This window comes from Colletotrichum scovillei (assembly GCF_011075155.1).
Source record: "Colletotrichum scovillei strain TJNH1 chromosome Unknown Contig00006, whole genome shotgun sequence".
NCBI lineage: Eukaryota > Fungi > Ascomycota > Sordariomycetes > Glomerellales > Glomerellaceae > Colletotrichum > Colletotrichum scovillei.
Window position 1 is genome coordinate 2,046,785 of NW_023336264.1, and position 21,423 is coordinate 2,068,207.

Below are 21,423 nucleotides of genomic sequence, written 5' to 3' on the forward strand. Positions count from 1 at the left end.
GAGAATCGCAGGTAGACAGGGCACGGGCCAGGTTTCGTTACATAAGCAGCATTAATTGAACATGTGACCTCGCGCCTGGTTCAGCGCGCATCCGATAGATGGCCCACCCCCGCAGGCGCGTCAAGCTCTGGACATTCGTCCTGAGGGTGTTGATCCTTCAAGCAGTGGCCGACTGCGACTTTGCACCAGCTCGACGTCCTCTGGCCATACGATGAGGACGAAGTCATGGCTGCAGATCATAATGGCAGGCCGGCTGCCGCTGCCGCTCCTAACGCACCGCCTCCTTCTACGCTCGCTGCACAATTAGTCGAGAATATTTCGGCTTCGACCAAGTCCACGCGATCCGATGAAAACGCCGAGCTGAAGAAGCTGTTTGCCGTAATCGAGAAGGTCAAAAACAAGCCTGAACTGTTAGAGACTGCCGAGCAGAGGACGGATCACAATCATATGCTCATCTACGTATACGCCCGCGTTGTCCTCGAAGGAATCAAGCTCGACGATCCGTTTGCCGACCGAAACCACATGCGAAACGAGGCGCTCAAGGCCATAAACTTCTTGAAGGTCACAATCGAGGAGACACCGAATGTCTTGAACCATACCACAGATGGGAAACAATTCGTTTTCCGCGGGGAGGAGCCTCTTTGGATTTGGGTCTTCCCAAAGATCCTTCGGTTACTTGGCCACTCTCGCTGCCTTGAGCTGATGGGAGACTTTGAGGGGTTCTTCCAATTTGTGATCCTCGTGGTTATCCGTACGGGATCTATGTGGAAGCTTCTCCCTTCCATGTTACTATACTTGCGCGAGACCAGTAGGGGTGAGTTTCGGACATCAGTTCATTTTCAAGGTCAAACCACTAACTCTCGCAGCTCTTATAAATCACTTGCAAAATATGGCACCAAGTTCAACTGGAAAAGACGCTTCTGTAAACATGACATTGCCTTCGGATGGTACACTGGAGCTCTTGTTAGGAAAGCCTGGCACCCTCTTTGTCCAACAGACCACATATACCGTCCAACATGTCTCTCAGTGCATACATCAAGCAACGACGTTGACCTCGGCCTTGGCGCACCCCTCAATCTTCAAAACTCCGAGTCTCGTGTCAAGACCAACATTGTCTCAGCTGGCCCCGTGGCTGCTTGATTCTTTGCTTTCCCTTCGTGCTGTACAGAACGCATGGCAGGCGATTGTGCCAAGGCCTCGCGCCGACTTGCTCAAAACTGCTCTGAATTTGCTTCCTTATAAGCCACGTCCTGGCAAGAAATCTTTCGACTCAAAGAAGCCATACGCTGTGCTAGCAGTACTCTGCGCTGAGCTCGCAGCACATCCTGAAGAGATACAGGGAACAAATGAGTCGTGTGTGGCAGCGAGGAAGACGGTCTCACTGGCGCTTATCCGGTTGGCGCATGCGTCGCTCGTAGATCGAGAAATCGGCAGACTAGCAGCACCGAAGATTGTCTGTCCTTTGGAGTACGAGATCCCTTCACTCGCGACAATCAGCGATGCCCACGACTTCATAGTAAGTAATAGCCGTGACACCGTTTCGAGCTGCGACTAACATACCTCTAGCTTTCCATTCAAGTTCTGAAGCAAACGTCCGGTTCTATCGCCCCGAAAGCCCTCGACTCTGAAACTCAACCCGCTTCTTTTGTCGACGCCGACTTGCGTCAGGCAGTGGAAGAGCTTGGTTTAGAAAATCGGGCCACTGAGGATGCAGAACCCGCTTCAAAGCGTCTCAAGGTGTCCTCAGAGGCTCCTGAACTCCGAGCGTTGATCAAGCGTATCTACGAAGTCTGCCAAGTGGACGAGGCTGAGGAAACCGGAGGGCTGGAGCATAATTTCCTGTATGTCTCTCTGTCTCATTGCGTTTGATCTGTCAGCTTACACATGCACAGGAACAAGTACAACGACCTCAGCGAAAACAACCAGTGTCGAGCTATCGACCTGGTAGCCCGCCTATGTTGTGCAGTGGACTTGGCAACAGTTGTTGACGGCGCTGCAAGCATAGGGAATCGTAACAGCATGGGATGCACAATCTGCGATGATAAATATAGAGGCTCTCGAAGCCTTGACGTGACAACAGCCGCAGAAAAAAGGGAGGCGCAATCCATCTTTACGAAGCTCATTCATCTACCGAACTTCAAGGAGTCAAAGCGCCCAAGGATTGTCGCGATGATCTCTGCTAGACGTATTATCAACCACGCCGACATTACAGAACTCATTGACCTCGAAACATCTCCCCTGGGCCAATGGTGTTTGCAAAGTTTGCATAGCTCCATCAGAGAGCTCAGAATTGCTTCTGGGTATGTTTAACTTCAAACCAAAATTACTCCCTGGCAAATAACAGCACCTGACTGATGGCAGACGTGCTCTTCCTCTGTTCCTGAGAGACAACAACCTAGAGTCGCTTGACCCAACTCTGATTATTCGCAACCGAAAGAATGCACTTAGTCTGCTCAAAGCTGCTTCCGAGAAAGATGCAGCCATATTCCATGAAAGCGGTATCCTGGCCTGGGGCCAACTTGGACGGTAGGTAGTTCAAGCTACAGCGACTAGGTCTGTTCATATGCAGTATACTAACGGGGTCAGGGTCGTGACTGGAGACGAACTCAATCTTGTTCTACACAAGTTGCTTGAGTACCTCGGTAGTATCAACAGTCTGATTGCATCATGTGCCTTCAACGAGGTAGATCTCTCGTTTTTTGACATAACAGACAAGGGCTAACATGCTCCTAGATTCTCAACCTAGCATCTGCCCTGAACACAACACCGCGTCGTCTGTTTGAACCTTTTTGGAGGAACCTTGCATACTTCGCTGTTAAGGACATGCAGGCTCGGCCGCAAATTTGCCGCGCCATTGCCGACCTATTGCAGATATCCGTCACTGAATTTCTGCTGCTTATCCAGACCCATGCGTTACCTTGGCTGGTATTAATGAAAAAGAAGGAGGTGGTCCAGAAAATCGCCGAAGCGCGAGGAGAAAGGGACATATGGGTCCCTATCCTGGACCCGGCCAATGCTGGCTCAATCATTGCGCTTTTGCTTGTTCAGGATGTTGGCAATATCGAAAAGTTTGTCATGTCTAGGCTCGTTGAGGTGTCCTCTCACCTAGAGACATTTACTTTGGTTGAGCTTGTGCAATCCGAAGTCTGTTCGGTCGCTCTAGAGCTTTTCAAGGCTGCCGGCGAGGCGGATGAAGCACGAAAACCCCGAGTGAGTACATTGCTTTCACCAAAAGCACTTGGTTTGCTGACCCGTGCTAGATAATTGAGGCATTGGCATCCTTCTGTTCAATGATGATGATCGCAAACAAAGAGTCAAAACCAAAGAAGGGAAACACGATTGGGAGATATCTACAATCGTATATTCTTGGTCTCATGGCTCGCCTTGCGGATGTAATCAATGACATGCCACTTGTGTTTCCCCCAGCCGAAGAACAGAGACGCTGCATACGGGCCTTGGAGGAGATGATCAGACATTGCAAAGTCTATGTTCGAATTGCACGCCCACAAGTGAGTAATGATTGGTTTTGAAGACGCTCTTCATACTAAATGTTCTAGATCGCCGCATGTCTTCTGTCATCCCTCGCTCAGGATGATCTCAGAGAAGCCGCTTTTTCTTGCTGGGCGGCTCTGCTTACATGTCTCGAGCCTGAAGACGTCGAGGTCTTGATCGAGACTACATTCTTCGTCATCAGCCACTACTGGCCGCTCTTTAGTGAATCCTCTCGACAAATGGCTAAGACTTTGATCAGGAAGTTGATCACGGAATTCAGTGACAGCCTCAATGACTACATCACCAAGCTACCTTCTTTGGGTCACATCACAGAATTGGCAGATGTCGAAGCGGAGCTCAACGCGGCGCGTCCAGTCCTGGACAGCAGGACGGCATTTGCCCTCTTTGCCGAGCGCACGTCTCACGAGAATTCGGGTGTCGTATTACTGGCACTGACCGAACTTGAGGTCTACCTCAGACAGAGTGGAGGTTTCCTCCAGACTTCAGCCATCAGCCAACAGCCTGACCCGGTCGTACCTATGTTGATACGAGCCTTGCTAGACTGTGCAGCAAAGTATAGTGCTATGCACCAGCTTGAAATTGCCAGTCTTTGTACTCAATGCATTGGTCTGGTGGGCTGCCTCGATTCTAATAGAGTGGAAGCGCCACGAGAGCAGCAGTCGATGGTCATTTTGAGCAACTTTGAGAGTGCAGACGAGACGACAGACTTCGTGTTGTTCATCTTGGGACAGATCCTCGTCAAGGCTTTCTTGTCCACTACAGACACCAAACTCCAAGGTTTCCTTTCCTTCGCCATGCAAGAACTGCTCGACCGGGTAGATATCAAGGCTGCACTGGCTATGAAAGGAACTGGAATGCGGGATGGTGGTGTCATCTACAGAAAATGGCTCACACTATCGGAGAGTGACCGCAATGTCTTGACACCCTTCCTTACCTCCAGATATCTTTTGACACCTATGAACGTGGTTCCGGTCGAGTATCCTATCTTCCGCCCGGGAAAGCCCTACGGAAACTGGATGCGTTCATTTAGCATGGATCTCTTGGGCAAGGGGCAAAATGGGCACGCGGATCTCATCTTCGAACCATTGTGTCGCACTATCAAGGTCAAGGACTTGGCCGTTGCTGAGTTTCTGCTGCCATACCTTGTGCTTCATGTCATTGTTGGTCACCGGAGCACGCGAAAGGATCGTGACAATGTCATTGGAGAGCTCGTTGGCATTCTTCAGCACCAGCCCGCTGAGGACGCGCCTTATTCGGAACGAGAAGATATGAAGCTGTACTGCGAGGTGAGTAAGATTTCTTGAATTGTTGGTTGCGTCACTGACCAAAACCAGGCGGTCTTCAGAGCGCTCGACTACGCGAGTAGATGGCTCCAAGAGAAGGACGCAAGACGCAAGAATGACGATGATCTGCCCGCGATAGGACGTGTTCAGGAATTGCTCAACACCATCCCGCCAGTGCTCATCTCTCAACGTGCGATGGATTGTAGAGAGTACCCGCGAGCGCTCTTCCACCTCGAGCAGCATGCCCAGCAAATAGAGGTTGAGAACAGCGACCCAAGGCAGAAAACTTTACTACTTGAGCAGCTGCAGGATATCTATACCCAGATTGACGAACCTGACGGGCTGGAAGGAATTTCCGCTCATCTGCACGTCTTGGATATCAATCAGCAGATTCTCAGTCACAAGAAGGCAGGTAGATATACTGCAGCTCAGACTTGGTACGAAATCAAGTTGGCAGAAGAGCCTGATAATATTGACGTGCAAATTGATTTGCTCAATTGTCTAAAGCAGTCCGGCCAACACGGTAAGAGAACATGTTACCAAACCACGGGTGGCGCACAAGTGCTAACATAGTCAGATGTTTTGCTCAATTATGTCGAAGGCATGCGAACAGAGCCTTCAACAGAAAACAAGATTGTTCCATACGCAGTTGAAGCAGCATGGGCTACGAGGAGATGGGATACTCTGAACAAGTATACTGCTCGATTCCATGGCAGTCCTCTGGAGGACTTCAACGTCGGCATCGCCAAGCTATTTAACGCTCTACAGAGAAGGGGCGCCGGCAGCGATTCATTCGCCGAAATGTTGCAGAGTATGAGAGAGAAGATCGCCTCCGCCATGACACACGGGGCAACATCATCTTTGCAGGCCTGCCATGACCTACGACTTAGGTGCCATGTCCTTACTGACCTCGAGATCATTGCTGGAACTCAAGCTTCGGAGGGCGACGCACACCAGGAGGTCCTAACGATGCTCAACCGTCGCCTTGAGGTTCTTGGGGCGTACGTGGGCGATAAGCAGTACTTGTTGGGTATTCGCAGAGCAGCCATGGAGCTTTCACGGTATGTGCAGCATTGTTTTCCAGCAAACCTAAGCTAACATTTCATAGGCCCAAGTTTTCCGATCTCGACATATCTTCGCTGTGGCTCTCAAGCGCTCGGTTGGCGAGAAAAGCCAACTCAACTCATCAGTCGTTCAATGCCGTACTACATGCTTCCCAACTTGGCGACGGAGCTGCGGTCATTGAGAATGCTCGGCTTCTGTGGAAAGATGGCCACACGCGCAAGGCCATCCAAGTTTTACAGGGAGCCATTGAATCGAATAACTTCATGACGCAGACCAACAGTTCCTCTTCCATCCGTGGCATGGATGCTCAGCAAAGGCAATTGACGGCCAGAGCTCAATTGATGCTTGCCAAATGGCTAGACGCTGCCGGTCAGACCAACCATCTGACACTGCGTGAGAAATATCAACAGCCCCCTCTCACAGCTAGCGCCTGGGAGAAGGGCCACTACTACCTGGGGCGATACTACAAGAAAGTACTGGAATCCGAGAAGACACTCAAGGCAGACGATCAAACCGACCCCTGCATTCAAGGCGAATACACCAGACTCGTCGTTGAAAATTACCTTCGGTCTCTAAACTACGGCACCAAATATCTCTACCAGACCATGCCGAGAATTCTTACACTGTGGCTTGAGTTCGGAGCGCAGGTTGACAAGGCCCCCGAAGGCAAAGTTTCACTGTCTCGTGAGCTCCATAGGAGGCGGACGGATCAGTTGAACCTCCTTCACCGGTTCCTCGACAAGTCTATAGCCCGACTACCAGCATACATATTCTACACGGCACTTCCACAAGTTGTCGCAAGAATCGCTCATCAAAACAAGGATGTCTATGAACGTCTGACGCATATAGTCATCAAGGTTGTGCAATCCCACCCTCGGCAGGCTCTTTGGAGTCTGTTTGGAATCATGACAACGAGACAAACCTCAGAACGTCGGGTAAGGGGTCAACAGATCTTGCAGGCCTTAAAGGGAGTCACCAAGAAAGTTGACGGGAGCAACTATGAACTCAGGCAGCTCTTGAGGATGGGTGAGAAGCTCGCAGAGCAACTCCTATTGGCTTGTAATAACGGCGATTTCCAAAGTAACAGGACGACTGTTGCGAGCATCACGCGCGATCTAAACTTCAACCACAAGTGCACCCCTTGCCCTCTGGTGGTGCCCATCGAGTCGTGTCTGACGGCTGCCTTGCCGACACTGACTGACAATGTCAAAACCCACAAGGCGTTCTCGCGAGACGTCATTACCATCGACTCCTTCCTGGATGAGGTACTGGTTCTGGGATCTTTGGCCAAGCCGCGTCGACTGACTGCACGCGGAACGGACGGAAAGAGCTACATGCTTATGATTAAACCCAAGGATGATCTACGCACCGACCAGCGTCTGATGGAGTTCAACAGCATGATCAACAGGTCGCTGAAGCGAGATCCTGAGGCTAGCAGACGCCAGTTGTACATCAAAACGTATGCCGTCGTGCCTCTGAACGAGGAATGCGGAATCATCGAATGGGTTGATGGGTTGAAGACACTGCGCGAGATTCTTCTGGATCAGTATAAATCCCGCCAGGTACACCCCGACTACAACCAGATCAAGCGGATGATGGCTGAGGCGGTGACGGGACCGAACAACATCAAGATGTTCACGGAAGGCGTTTTGGGCACGTTCCCGCCCGTGCTGCAGCACTGGTTCGTCCAGCGTTTCCCTCACCCTTCGACTTGGTTCTCTGCGCGGCTCAAATACACCCGGTCCTGCGCCGTCATGTCGATGGTGGGTACAATCCTGGGACTCGGCGACCGACACGGTGAGAACGTGCTGCTGGAACGCGACAATGGCGGCATCTTCCATGTGGACTTCAACTGCCTCTTCGACAAGGGCTTAACGTTTGCGCAGCCAGAGAAGGTGCCGTTCCGCCTCACGCACAACATGGTGGCGGCGATGGGTATCTACGGATACGAGGGTCCCTTCCGGCACTGCAGCGAGCTGACTCTGGGGATTTTGCGGCAGCAGGAGGAGACGCTAATGACTATTCTCGAGGCGTTTATTTACGATCCTACATTAGATCTGCAAAAGGAGAAGAAGACGAGCCGTCGGCAGGACGGAGCGCCCAGGATGCAGCCGCAGCTTGTTGTTGACAGCATCAAGCGCAAAGTTAAGGGGCTAATGGGACAGGACACGATCCCGCTGGGTGTGGAGGGCCAGGTAGAGGAATTGATCAAGCAGGCTGCTGATCCGAGAAACCTGGCGGCCATGTATATCGGATGGTGCCCATTCTTGTGAGTTTGGGTCTTTGGGGAAATGTGTATGAGAGGGTATCATTACGGGCTAGAATTGGCGTCGATGGATGCTCAGAGGCATGACTATGGAGGTTTGGGCGGACATTGGTGTTGGTGGTGGTGCAACGAATGCAGATGATAGCATGTGTGGCGTTTACTGTACCTATTTATTCCACTTTCTTTCAAACATTGTGTTGAGAATAGTCCTAAAATCAATGTCTGTCTACTCTCTCATTCTCTCACTGACGGGGTTATCTATTTGATGTGTTGTTGTTTCTTTTCACAAATGGGACAGTTCGTTTGCATTCCATGCCATCGTCTTATCGGCCACCACGTGTTCGGGCCATGGGAAGCTCTCCAAGCTGGAGAAGTTTAGGGCCGCTGCCTGGCTATGATTAGGTACCCGCACAGGGGCTTAAGTGAATAGACGCACTGAAGTTCAGGAGCTTTGGGCATCTAAAATGGGCCCGGTAGGCAGAAGACGGGAGAAATGGTCACTGCCCACCTCTCAACCAACGTCACTCCCCTGTTCTTTCCCTTCGTCTGGCAACTTGCGGTGCTTCTTCCCAAATCTGTCATTTCCCTCCTCGCCTCCCTCTCATTTCTTCTTCTCCCAGACACCCTCGTTCATTATTTTCCCTCTCTTCTAGAAACCCATTTCCCACATTCAGTCGCTCTACAAATCTATCGCCAAGATGCCTGACTACCGCATTGGTAAGTTTTCAATTTGCTGTGATTTTGACTTTCGGTCTGGCTTGTCTGGAGCTACGGTCGCGTCTGGCGGACAGCCGGTGACGCGTCCAAATTTCGACCTCACGTCATAGGCGACCGAGACTCCCTACCGATCTCAAGCGTCACTTCAAGCTCTCGCAACACCCGCACATATACGCATGCTAATACTCAATCTTCTTTCATTTCAGAGGTGTCACCCAATAACCGCGCTGGATGTACCGATGGCGTGTGTAAGAAGGCTGCGGCCAAGTGCTTGAAGGGTTCCCTTCGCTTCGGCACATGGACCAAGATTATGGATCATGAGTCCTTCAAGTGGAAGCATTGGTATGTTGGCCCCCTTTTCATTCCTCTGGTCACAGTCCACTCCCCCGACCGCTGCACACAACTTTGATGCCAGCCAAATGACAAAACGCTAACATGATCGATTCAAGGGGATGTGTTTCTGGAGAGCAGATGAAGCACGTACAGGACCTTTGTGAAAGGAACGGAAAGTTCGACTTTGACGCCTTCGATGGCTATGATGAGATGGGGTCAGCCTGCATTCCTTCCTAGCTCACTCTCTCTCTCTCTCCACACTAGAATACGCCGCTGATACGCAAGTCTAGCGATCACCCTGATCTTCAGGCCAAGATCCGCAGCGCTATAGAGCAGGGCCACATTGACGCCGAGGACTTCAACGGTGATCCCTGGATGAACAAGCCGGGCCAGCGCGGCATTCGCGGCAAGAAGCCCAAGGACTGGGATGATGGCGAGGAGGAAGATGTTCGTCTCACCACTGTGCATGTGCGGCTTTACATACTGACGCCTGAATATAGGAGGATGAGGCCCCTGCCAAGGGCAAGAAGCGAGGTCGCAAGGCCGCCGACGACGACGAGGAGGAGAAGCCCAAGGCTAAGCGCACCAAGAAGGCAGCCACCAAGGCCGAGGCTGAGGACGAGGAGGAAGAGAAGCCCAAGCCAAAGGCCAAGCGCGGTGCTCGCAAGTCCGCTACCAAGGAGGAGGAATCCGATGATGGGGAGCCGATAGCGGCTCCCAAGCTCAAGCGTGGTCCCGCCAAGAAGGCTGCTGCTGTCAAAAAAGAGGAGTCTGATGCCGAAGAGGCGGAAGAGGCTCCCAAGCCTAAGCGTGGTGCCGCCAAGAAAGCAGCCCCCAAGAAAGCAGCCAAGAAGGTGAAGGCGGAGGAGAGCGAGGAGGAGGTCTCCGCTGCCGAGCCCGAGACCACCGCCAAATCCGAGGAAGAGGAGGAGAAGCCCGCGCCTCAAAAGGCCAAGGCGGCACCCAAGGGTCGCAAGAAGGCTGCTCCTGTTGCTGAGGCGGAGAAGCCCAAGTCGACACGGGCTAGTCGTTCTCGCAAGTGAGTCTCTTGGAGATGCCCGTGATGTCGGGACATGAAGCTGACCTTGCTAGGTGAATTCCGCCCCTGCAAAAGGCCCTCTGACCGATGCTGTTAGGTGACATTGCGAGAATCTGTTCACATACATATGTCGAACTGCTTCTGGGGACCCGATCGCCAGCGGATGTCTTGCTTGTTGTCTTGTCGTTTCAATGTTCGTTCTTACGAGTTCATACCCTACTGATGAGACTAAACTCATATGAACCTCTCCCGCCTGAAGGCGAGGATGCTGTACATCACTTTAATTTGCTTTGTCTTGTGTCATCAAAAGTTGTCGAGGTTTTCGAAGGGCTGAAAGAGGATTTTCATGTTGACGTGGAGAGCACAGGCTCGGGTGAGCGAATAGCCCATTAGTGCGAGATAGGCGCCAGTGAATGAGATGTTATAGTATTGCGATTGTCTTTCGTGTCTAGATGTTCTATGCCTGCTGCTCGACTAGTTCTCTACATGGATTCAAGTAGTTGGAGTTGGCCAGCTCCAGTCAGCGGTGACAACGACGGAGCGATAAGAATTGGGAGGGCTGTCTTCGTGTCTATGGCAGCTATCCTTTCGTGGAGGCAGCATCACCCGCCTGGGATCAATGCCGCCGTTCGAGATACGAGAGGCAAGCTTCGCATCACCGGAGCGTGTTGCAGTACATGTACCTAGGTTAGGACTCTACATGTTCTACGTATTACAGTATAAAAAGACTCGATTCCCTGCCACCTCTCAAGAGACTTGCAAGCAGAGATGATATGCGGCCATTTACGGCTCGGGTATAGGTCGACCACGACACCGAGGAGATGGATCTGGAATGGCGACTGATCAGGGAGTGTATTAGTAAAGGATACACATGCGTTCCACATTCTACTAAATTCAGGTCTCTCAGGTCCTGTCGCCTACTCTTCTCACTATGGTCATTCGCCTCTGAATACTCAACTAAAGGCAACAAGGGATCGACGAAGAGATACTTCTCTTATTCGTCGCTACGTTCCAAGGGCTACGCCTCGAGAAAGGTCAAAGGTATCAGACTACCCTGTTCGAGCGCTTATCTCTAGAGTTTTCGCAGTGTATATCAATCAGCAACACAGCAAAGCCTCGGTGCCTCCGTTCGAGATTCTACACGAGGCGGCAGTGCTGCTCTTAAGTACTCTACGCTATACACCTTGAGAAACGAAAGATGCTCCCCGGAGACTACCCTGCCTCCTCGAATGCGACTAACTGTGATATAAAAGACCTATCAGTTTTCCGATTTGGGTAATGCCAATGCCCTCGAGCCGACGTAGGAAGCCAAATGTATCCCAAGTGAATCAAACTTGGTCTTGAGCTTTTTCCACAGCGGCCGTATGCTTACTCCGTTCTCTAAGCCCAAAGGTCAGTTAGCTTTAGTCACTTCATGACATTTTCCAAGTATGCCTACACGTATCTCATTATCCGCCTGTCGAAGCCTTCTATTCACTTCTGAATACTCAGAAAGAGGCTTACAGAGGTATACGGCGCAGGTCTGGGCGGCGAGGTAACTCTGGAGAGGTTGAGTGAGCTTAGATGAGGTATTGCCTGCTTCTGGGTCATGAGTCTGTGTGATTCTTACGTACGAACACACCGAGAACGCCCAGGGTGCCTTGAGGTGTCAGAGATCTGCCGCCTTAACTGCTGGTGTATTTACAGGGAATAGGGAAATGGTCACAAAGGCCTCAGCTGCTTAGTCTAGTGAAATTTATCACGGGATATACGTCAACTCGGCGTTGAATTGACACTGGATCACTCTTTCTGTCTGCTTGACTTCAGATATCTCGATATACTGCATGTATGGACATAGAAGTAACAGATTGCCTAAGGTCATTATACGACCAAGACCTTGAGAAGGATGGTTGATGGCTGAAGCCCTGACGACATTCCATCTCCAAGCGTCGGGAGGAGACATGAGAAGCCAGCTTCAAGCGTGTTGGTCAGGTGAAAACATAAAGAGCCCTTCTCAACTTCAACCTTAACCAAGCTCGTCTTGTCTCCCTCCAGGCGATGTAGACGGGGGTCTGCGCAAGGCGGGCCAAGTACATTCACGAGAAACGCCAGAGACTATCGAATGTAAGATTTCAGTCACTCAAGCAGCCAAATTTAGGGAATTTTGAGTCATAAGTTCGTTATTTGCTCCTAATACAATCTAAACTCCGCTCTATTTCTCCGCCGCTATGTTGTATTCATAAATCGTTACACATGGTGCTAGGCAGAAAACCCCACATGCTGAGTGGGAAAAAAAGGGAAGTAAAAAGACACACATTTGCCCGCCCGGCAGATCCGGTTTCTCTAATGCAGCACATCCCATCCCGAAAATGATATGTTCTGTAGTCCGAATCCAAATGTAAGGCGTGCCTGTCTCGGGCCCCCCTCAAAGTTGCCGCATGTCGGCTGGGTATTCGATTTGTATGTTCCTTGGTCTCACTTGTGCTGTGTTTATGCAATGCTTAATAACGTCGGGGACGCTGACTGTCGTAGACGACCTCGCGCTCGTAGATTCGCTCATCATCGTACTTGCTGCTTGGTCCGCGGTGGTGATGGTGATGAGAAGACCGGCGGTCCCAGTCATCATGCACCCACTCCCTCTCATATTCGCGGACGCGCTGCTTGCGGAAGCGGCGGATATCGTCAGATACCTGCACCAATTCAAGCACATCATCCTGTATTTGGTGAGTAATCTGACCATACTAACATCAGAGGCAAAAGACTTACGTATTTCAGGTATTGCATAATGTAGAAAAAGTATTCAGTCTCCTCGAAATCATATCCAAGCTGAATAATGGCATCGCGAATGACCAGGTCCTTTGTGATCTCGGTCCACATTTCGTTGCGCTTTGATGGAGGTCCGCGGCGCGGGGCGCGGTCCTTTGTCTTCTCAATTTCGATCTCAGTCTCACGGTCATAAACCTGGAGGCTGAGCCGGTCTCGGGACTCTCGCGGCGAGGGTTCGGCGGGAAGTGGGGCCGGCGCCGAGATGGGAGCGCCGTCCCGTTCGGGAATGAACTGTGCCCGCCTCACACCGTTGTAACGCTGCCAAGTGACCTCGGCAGAGCCACCGCCAACGCCATCCATACGGACACGCTCGGTACCGGGCGGGACATCGACAATGGACCAGTCTTTGGTGGCACCGTTCCAAGCCTCGCCCATCTTGCCGCGTGAGTCGATCTTGGAGGTGATGTACTCGGCTTCCTCATCGACGGGTGTGCGTGCGGCCGCAGAATGAGCTCTACGGCGTGATCCGCTATGGTAATGACGGTCGTCGATGCGGAGACGGTCGGTACTGACGACAAGTTCTCTGCTGTCCTGGAAAGCGGGGGATCTGCGTTCCCTACTAGGAGATCGGTGGCGGCTTTGCGAGCGGTGAATGTCAATGTCGGTCCCTCTGCGGGAGGTGGTGATGTCGATATCCAATTCCCGCTCTTCGGTGCGGGTCTTGGGGCGAGGAGCGGGACGAGGGGGAGGCGGCGGGCTGGGCACGCGGGTAACACCTGGATGCATTAGACCTCGCGGGGGTCTTATTTCCTGCAGTTTGTCCTTGTACTCACCATGATCGATGTCTCTGTAGTGCGTAATGACTTCTCTTTCGATCGTGGGGCCACGAATGACCTGAGGTTGAGGCGGTGGTGGTGGCGGTGAGGGCGAGGGGGAGGGAACCCGCTCTCTTTCCCTCTCACGCTCGACGATGCGCACGCCAACGCGGCTGCGTTCTCTGGCGGGGGGAGGAGGAGAGGGTGAGCGCTGCCTCTCAACGTATCGAGCGCGGATCATCTCCGGAGGAGGGCCGCGGGATGGACTGCGAATCTCTCGCTCGCGCTCGGTGACGCGGACTCGGGAGCGCTCGAGCTCTTGCTCATGATGAACGTGCGGAGGTGTCAAGCTGCGGGCTCTGCGTACAACCCGCTCGCGGTAAACGGGGCTAGGGCTGCGGGCGCGAGGCCGTGATAGCTCTCTTGATTCAACCTCTCTGCGGCTCAGAACAAGAGCTCCGGCTTCGGGAGGACGCTCATCGCGCAGAAAGCGGAGACGGTCACCTTCTCGCTCACGCTCGCGCTCCCTCACACGAACATCAACTTCGTCGAAAGCAACCCGGCTCTCGGCGCGCTGGCGGCGGGGGGCGTCGTAGAAACGCTCCTCAAAGTCGTTGGACCGGTGAGCCATGTTTTGTTGGCGAAACGCAAACGGCTTTTCGGTTTAGGAGAGGTGTGACGGATAGGCGTCCGTGAGTGTTTGTTTGTGAGTTTATCTGAACAGGTGGGATGAATGGCGGGGTAGTAAGCCGGTGTGGTGGTGATTGTGTAGCGCAGGTAATAGCGTGAGCGTTACCAACACTAAAGAAGACGATACACCAAGATCCTGCGCGAACAGAAAAGGCGACGCTGAAAAGAGGATGAACCAAACGTGTCTTGAAGCGCTGGGAATGAGCGATACACGACGGATGGTAGCGGAAGAGATACTTTAATCTGAGGCCGAGCCTAGAGCTGCGCCGGCTGGGGAGGAGGGGGTGAAGAGAAGGGGTGAGTGAGTGAGAAAGAGAGAGAGAGGTGAGAGGGAAAAGAGTCAGAGTAGGAGCAACGTCGTCATACCACAGTAGGAGAGCCGGGTATGTATGTATGTAGGACGTAGGTAGGCAAGTAGGCAAGGTGGTATGTAATTAAGACAGCCGACAGGTGATATAGGGCGGCACCAGCAGGCTGTAATGTGTGTGGTCCTTGGAGGTTCGTGGGGGATCTCACTCAGGCCTTGGTGGATGGGGGACTGGGAGTGGAGGGGGAAAAGAGAGGGACGGGAGAGAGCAATGGAAATGGGAGGGGTTGGCCGGCTCAAGAGATGAAAGCCGTTCTTGCTCACCACAGGCTTATTTCACATAGCGGGAGCGGTCGAGGTCTGTCAAGTTCGAGTCGAGTCCAGTCCCAGCTGTGGGCAAGCGCCGCGCGGTGAACCGCTGTCACTGAGCAGGGGTGTTCCCGACGTTTTGTCTATGTTGCTGCGGGAAGCGGGACGGTAGGGATGCCGTCGCAAAGAGAACGGAGGGTGTCGAGGCCCTGTTGGGACCCGCGTGTGTACACTTTAGTTGAGGGCAATTTGGGCCGAATTTTGGGATTTGAGAGTTTGCGGACGGCAGTATTCTACAGACTACGATATTCGGATGTCAAACTTTGTGTTTGGATTTGCATGTGAGGCGTTAACAATGGGTGCCCTATCGCGAGCCCTTGACGGCTGTCGAGAATGCCCAGTCAAATAAGGTAGAAACGGAAGAAGATGGGGAAAATGGAACAAGGCTCCAGCGATCCGGGAATCAACGATGCAGGCTGCGTTACGTTGGGCTGGGCCAACAAAAAGCAAACGGAAAGATGTCGATAGGTTACGACTTGCAGCTGGAGACGGGCGAAGCATACCTACGGTATCTGTAAGGTAGGGTACGTAGCAGATGGTGATTGATGACGGGCAGCTGGTGGTAAGCCGAAGGAAAGGCATGGAAGATGCAAAGAAAGGCGATCTTGGGACTTGTTCCTTCTTCTCATTCAGTCAAGTCGTCAATCATCCACTTGATTGCATCGGGAGGCATCCACTTGGGCGCTGGCAGTGGCAGTGGTGCAGCTAAGCTGAGGAGTTGCTTCCTGGGCATTCATTGGGCTGACAAGAAGAGGGCAAATGGGCGCCTGGTTTCTCACCGATCTCTGGTGCCCAATGACTGTCTGCCTGCTTGACTTGTGACTTGCAGACTGGTTGCAGGAAGTATACTTTACTAAGGTACTCCGTACAGAGGCATCTTGATATCCCGCATCTCTTCTACAGCTTGAGTGTCCGCCCGAGGAAGGCTTAGGTGTTCTGGACTGGCCGTTGTGGAAGGAGTCAAATTTGTGTACCTAAGGAAAGTATCGATGTGATAAAAATGGCCTTGACTCCTGCCTCGCCCTTCTCCCATAACCGAGGAACCTTGCTTTACTTACCTGAAGATACCCTAAGGTACGGCCGGGCAGGCAAGAAAGAAAGCACGCCAGTCAAGGCCATCACTTCCAGTCCTTGAGGTGTCTCTTTATTGCAGACAGACAGCCTGGTCCGGCTGCTTCCACCAGCGTTCCATCGTGTCTCTCAATGACACCCCAAGTTTAGGATGATGGAGCTCTGTGTCCCTGAAAAGTCCGCCGCCAAAGTACGCATGAAGTTGGCTTGAGAACCCCCAAGACCTGATTTTAGATCATATTGTATCTCTGCTATTGCTTAGGAAGTCCGGTTGAAACAGGGGACGGCGAGAGGTAGGAAAAGCTCCTACGCAGTAATTGTGGAAGGATGGCGGGAAGACGAAGCTAAGACGATGGGAAAGTGGAGCTTGGACTGGTCGTTGTCCAACTTTTCTCGCTCCTTCTTTCCAATCATTCTTTCCCATCCGCTATCCACCAGTCATCGTCACCAGTCACCATGTCACTGTCACAAGCACACTCTGGATTTCCAACAGGCAAGAGGGGACGGGAAAGCTCATGACAACCCCGTCTACACAGTAACTTGACAGCTGCTCGCGTCTTCCCTGCATTTGGCAGTACCGTCCAGCCAGTGTCTCCCCTCCCACCTTCCCTTCGGACCATTCCCCTCCCCCTCCTCTTTCCCCCTCCATCCGCCGTGCCCAGCCCCGTCACATTCGCACCTGCTCTGAAAACTCATCGCCAGAAAAGGCACTGACGCAATCCTGCATCTACCCCGGCCAGTCACTCCTTCCCTTCCACTACTCCGTACTGCAATGCCGCATTTCACCATTCACCTTGCCCTGACCTTTCTGTCGGCTCTGCCCCGCCCTCTGCCCACTTTTGCTTCTCCTTCTTACGCCAAGACATTCCTTGGACACCAGCTGTAAAGACAGAAAGAATCACTTGCAATTCATGCTTGCCGTCCCATGCGATGCCACTTATGGATTCCCGACAACTGCCGGGCCTTCTCCCTAGAACACGTATTCATCCTGTTCTGTGCCAAATGTTCCCAGTTCAACTAGAAACTTTCCATCATCACGTCGCATTCGTTCGTCTTGCAAACTGGGAGCTACCTTCCATTGAGCACAACTAACTTCTCGAGGCTTGATCCCCATCGCAAATGAACATACGGGAACAGCTACCTACTGTCCAATCAAAAATGTGACCGAAGAGGAAGACTTCGGCAACTGAACAGTCCAAGCCATGTGTCGTCAAATAGTTCCCGCCAATTCTCCGCAGTTAGGCTTAGGTTCGGCTCTCACCGACTGAGCCAGGATATCGTTGCTCCAGTCACAGCCTGATCGTCAGGACCGACCCATCACTCACGCCCAAGGACTTTCACAGTCTGACTAGCTGGTAGATACGAATATGCTCGCCCAGTCTTCCACCCAAAGCTCACTCTGAAGGGAAGCCCAGAGAGATCGCCTTTGATTCGCCCGCTTCCTGCCCTCAATACCTCAATTCGGACCCTGGAGACATGCCGGAACAGCCATCCCTGATTGGACCGTCCCGACGTCCCGGAAGACCCTGGAGAGAGACATGCCATCACCCGGGCCGTCCACGCGATGCTCCGATATGGAGTAGCCTCCCATACCATCTTGAGACATGACCTGGTCTTCATACATCACAAATCCCATCTCTGCCTTTTCGGGATGACTTCAGCCTCGAACACCACACACTTCTCCGGTAGCAGGGAGCTTCGTCTTGACTTGGCACCAGTCACTGTTGGAACGTGATACTCTCGTTCCCTCTGAAGCTCTAGTCCCCCGCACGTCGACCACCATGTGCTCGCCATGGTTCGCTGCACCCAAGGGGCCCGAATTGTCGCAGAGATCATATCCACAGCGTGAATATCGTTACGAGTACTGAAGTCCACTCTCTCACTACGTCGAGCTCGACATACTTCAGGTCTTCCGACCTGATACCAATCTCAGCAAGTTCAGATACCTTCTCAATTATTCATGCCCCAGCTTGCGTACCACAAGACATATGGCTAAGTGTTTGGGTACTCCCAGAGTTAAGCAGGGGTCGTTTGGTCGTCTAAGCCGGCAGCAATCATATTGGAAACAGAGAGACGGCTTGCTACAATCGATGCATTCTTGACACGTCCTGACACATTGTCACTAGTCCTGCAGCTGCCCTCAGGTACAGTGCCTTTGACGCGATTCGATAAAATCTTTAATCATTATGGTCGTTCATCACTACGTGGCTTCATTATCCACGGCCTCGTTACTTCTTTGTTGCCGCCTCTTGCGCCTCTCTCCAGCCTCCGATACTTCTTCTCGCTTTATTCTGTCCTGTCGCGTCCATTTCTCTCCAATGGCCCTCGCCAACGAGCTCGTATCTTTCGCCTCCATTGGCTAGTTCTTGTGGTGCCGTCGTATCCACCGCATCTGCCTCGAGTATTTCGGTGCCGTGTTTCTCATTCGGCGTCCCGGGACCCCACGTCAAGTTTCCGAATTCCGTATATGGGCCCACTCCGCCTTCGCCGTACGGTCCCATTTGAGCAACAGCTTCGGCTTCCTTCAGACGAGCTGCCTCCGCGGCCTCGGCTGCCCGTTGCCGCCTTCTCCGCACTAGGAGGATGATGATACCTCCAGCAAGAGCAACAACTCCACAAGAAACGCCGATCCCTATGCCAGCCTTAGCCCCGGTTGATAAGACAACTGGTTTCGCTGTGGCCGTTGATGAAGCTGAAGGTGTTGCTGTTCCCTGGGGCTCCTCTTCGACCGCCTTTGTTGCATTGAAGCTGGGGACCACCACGGCTTGCTTCCAAAGACCATCTTCAGCATGGTATAACTGAACCAGGCTCCCGTTTGACTGGTACCATATCCACGCTTCGCTAGTGTCAAAGTTGCTTGTTGTCGCGAAAGAGCCACTCGCAACATCCGCAGCAGGCCAGAGGCGCGCATCCTGGTCAGGCATGAGCTTCCACTGCCAATCGATGTTCGACATTTGATGCAGCTTCGCGTCGGTGCCCAGGTAGAAGATGCTGCGTACATATGCTTTATCCACCGTTGCGCCTAGCGAAGTCAGGTTGCTCGCGAAAGCCGGCATGGTGAAGTTCGGAGTAAGCGTCGAATCGAGGTGGATATCGGCTGCTTTCGTCGATTCATTTGCGTTCCCCAGGAGTGGGCGAGGCAGCGTAGCTTTGCAATGGTCAGCAAGTGAATCACTCACAACAACAATGGGGGAAACGGACCAAGACGCCACGTCTCGTCCTTGAAAATCCTCGATATTTCGACATTCTCCGAGTCTTTGGGGAAGATAACAGACATGTTGAGCTGTCCCGAGTGTACCGAGGTCAAGGCCATTCCTCCTACGGGGTCCTGCGAAATTGGCCCCTGCAATCGCCAGTCGGTCTTGGTCGTGTACGATAAAACGTTGACCGTCTTTGCTTCATCGTGGAAGAAGACACGATACCCATCATCCGCACCCAGTAGCTCGACGGCCAAGCCAGTCTGATTGTGTATGGACTCGAGTCCGGCCGTTGCGGAGATGACGTACTCGCCCTTGATGGCGTAATGGCCTGTATCGAAGTTGCAGGTGAAGTAGCCGTTCACAATGGAGTTGTCCTCGGCCTGGTAGAATATCGAGGCCTGAAAGGAGAGGTCAGCTGCGACGTTTCACATTGTGAAGCCAGAAGAGACTTACAATCGTCGTCTTCTTCGGCACATCGTACCATCCAGCAGCGGCGATAGAGGTGCCAAGTCTCGGCTTTCTCTGGAGAAGAAAGATGTTGAGCCCATCTGTTGGCAAGATGGGCGTGGAGTTACTATTGCAAGCGGTGTACTGAATGTCGCCCGTCGCAGGGTCTTGCAACGCCAGATGGGGGCTCAGCTCCGTCCACCATGCCGTAAGACACGATACTGGGGAGGACAAGACGAGCAATACCCCCAAGAGAATTCCAAAGGATCTCGCCATTATTGAGAAGAATGCCACATGGAAGCCGGTGAACGCAGACGGCTACGGCGAACGACCGCCAAGACTATCGCTAGGACAAGTCTGAGTTCTTGCTAAACGCGATTCAACTTCGCAAGAGGGACTCGGTAATCTCGATAGGCCGGGACCTAATAGTCGTGGTGAAAAGTCGACACGGGCGGAATAACGGGACGCGAAGGAGTTGGTTGCCCGCTCAGACTCGGGGATCGCTGGGTTTATCACCAGCAGCCCCATGCAGTCTTCCGGCGGGGATGTATTGAACCGGGCTTCCGTGATGCTCAGTTGCATCTCAATCCCAAGTCGGGAAGCTCAACCGCAGCAACCTGACTTGCAGTAGCGTGACCCCCGGAAGAACCTACAAGGCAAAGGGTCCCTTCGTTCTGCCTCCACGGACGACTTGAAAGCTCGTTGGCTCAGAGACATTTTCAGCCCGTTTGTTGATCTACCCATGTCGCTGACACAGCCATCGGTCTGGGAAGTCGCGTGGGGCGTTCGGGGGTAAAGACTGGCTATTGGGCAGGCAGGCAACGCTTATGAAGAAGACATTGACAAATAAGGCCTATGCCGCGATCAAGGGTCTTGAACAAAGATACCAGCCAAGCCTAAAGTGCGATGGTGTCCGCATGGATTTGGCTTTAAGAGTTCGGTTGTGGCGTTGTCGGTAGGGCTTGGTGTGCTTGCAGTTTGCTTGATCCAGAGCCAACAAGATGTCAACGCCCGTATAGGTACAGCTGATCACGACAACGGCGGTTGACGAGATATCCGGAGGGGGCCATGTGCGGCTGCCTAAGCCTGACAACTATGCTGTCAGCACAAACCTTGAAGATGCCCTCTCGCTCATCAATTCGTTCACTGGAAACAACACTTGCTCAAAGGCGACAAAGCTAACCTACAAATCTCCCAGTCTCTCCACGGACACAACACAACATAACCAACCTCCTCGTGAGCCATGAACAAGGAGCCCAGGCCCGAAGACACAGGATATCGCCCAGGGTTGGGGGCCAGAATGGTCTTTTTTTTCTAATGGTCTCTCGCTTCGGTTTACCTCCTTGGAACGAGCTAAAAGCCTGCGCTGCAACCCAGCCCGCAAATCTCTCCTCCGAGTTTAGGGGAAACCACATTAAGATGGGGCCAGAGCCACTCCATACACTACCTACGTCTCGCAGGCGGTGCTTACTGAGCGCCCACCCTTCCTCACCATGCGAACGACCAGGTTCGCCCTAAACCTTGTGGCTCCCATCGTCAACTCTAGTCTCGCGGGCGAGCCTA

At 52.6% G+C, this 21,423-nt stretch overlaps 3 protein-coding genes across 3 annotated transcripts; 1 reads left to right on the forward strand and 2 right to left on the reverse strand.

The window, feature by feature from the left end:
* The first annotated feature begins 148 nt into the window (after positions 1 to 148).
* HER10_EVM0000407 (phosphatidylinositol 3) lies at positions 149 to 8,248 on the forward strand. The gene is made up of 12 exons (XM_035470190.1): positions 149 to 814; positions 867 to 1,516; positions 1,567 to 1,841; positions 1,893 to 2,300; positions 2,362 to 2,526; positions 2,587 to 2,683; positions 2,734 to 3,210; positions 3,261 to 3,509; positions 3,558 to 4,799; positions 4,848 to 5,319; positions 5,374 to 5,857; positions 5,905 to 8,248. The coding sequence occupies exons 1-12, from the start codon at positions 226 to 228 to the stop codon at positions 8,132 to 8,134; spliced, it is 7,338 nt and encodes a 2,445-aa protein (XP_035332030.1). The 5' UTR covers positions 149 to 225; the 3' UTR covers positions 8,135 to 8,248.
* A 4,116-nt stretch (positions 8,249 to 12,364) lies between these two features.
* On the reverse strand, positions 12,365 to 15,564 carry HER10_EVM0001709 (uncharacterized protein). The gene is made up of 2 exons (XM_035482868.1): positions 12,962 to 15,564; positions 12,365 to 12,909 (listed from the first exon to the last, which is right to left on the reverse strand). The coding sequence occupies exons 1-2, from the start codon at positions 14,405 to 14,407 to the stop codon at positions 12,697 to 12,699; spliced, it is 1,659 nt and encodes a 552-aa protein (XP_035332198.1). The 5' UTR covers positions 14,408 to 15,564; the 3' UTR covers positions 12,365 to 12,696.
* Positions 15,565 to 18,176: 2,612 nt separating this feature from the next.
* HER10_EVM0011615 (uncharacterized protein) lies at positions 18,177 to 20,869 on the reverse strand. Its single transcript, XM_035481043.1, has 3 exons — positions 19,867 to 20,869; positions 19,415 to 19,811; positions 18,177 to 19,361 (listed from the first exon to the last, which is right to left on the reverse strand). The coding sequence occupies exons 1-3, from the start codon at positions 20,134 to 20,136 to the stop codon at positions 18,442 to 18,444; spliced, it is 1,587 nt and encodes a 528-aa protein (XP_035333404.1). The 5' UTR covers positions 20,137 to 20,869; the 3' UTR covers positions 18,177 to 18,441.
* Positions 20,870 to 21,423: the final 554 nt, after the last annotated feature.

What these genes read in the sequence shown, in the direction of transcription:
- HER10_EVM0001709 (XM_035482868.1), bottom strand. Translation starts at nt 14,407, where the DNA reads ATGGCTCACCGGTCCAACGACTTTGAGGAGCGTTTCTACGACGCCCCC. An exon ending in TTATGCAATACCTGAAATAC is followed by an intron (nt 12,910 to 12,961) that starts GTAAGTCTTTTG and finishes CACCAAATACAG; the next exon opens with GATGATGTGCTTGAATTGGT.
- HER10_EVM0000407 (XM_035470190.1), top strand. Translation starts at nt 226, where the DNA reads ATGGCTGCAGATCATAATGGCAGGCCGGCTGCCGCTGCCGCTCCTAAC. An exon ending in CATCATGTGCCTTCAACGAG is followed by an intron (nt 2,684 to 2,733) that starts GTAGATCTCTCG and finishes ACATGCTCCTAG; the next exon opens with ATTCTCAACCTAGCATCTGC. An exon ending in ATATGAAGCTGTACTGCGAG is followed by an intron (nt 4,800 to 4,847) that starts GTGAGTAAGATT and finishes GACCAAAACCAG; the next exon opens with GCGGTCTTCAGAGCGCTCGA.
- HER10_EVM0011615 (XM_035481043.1), bottom strand. Translation starts at nt 20,136, where the DNA reads ATGGCGAGATCCTTTGGAATTCTCTTGGGGGTATTGCTCGTCTTGTCC. An exon ending in TGCCGAAGAAGACGACGATT is followed by an intron (nt 19,812 to 19,866) that starts GTAAGTCTCTTC and finishes CTCTCCTTTCAG; the next exon opens with GCCTCGATATTCTACCAGGC. An exon ending in GGACGAGACGTGGCGTCTTG is followed by an intron (nt 19,362 to 19,414) that starts GTCCGTTTCCCC and finishes ACCATTGCAAAG; the next exon opens with CTACGCTGCCTCGCCCACTC.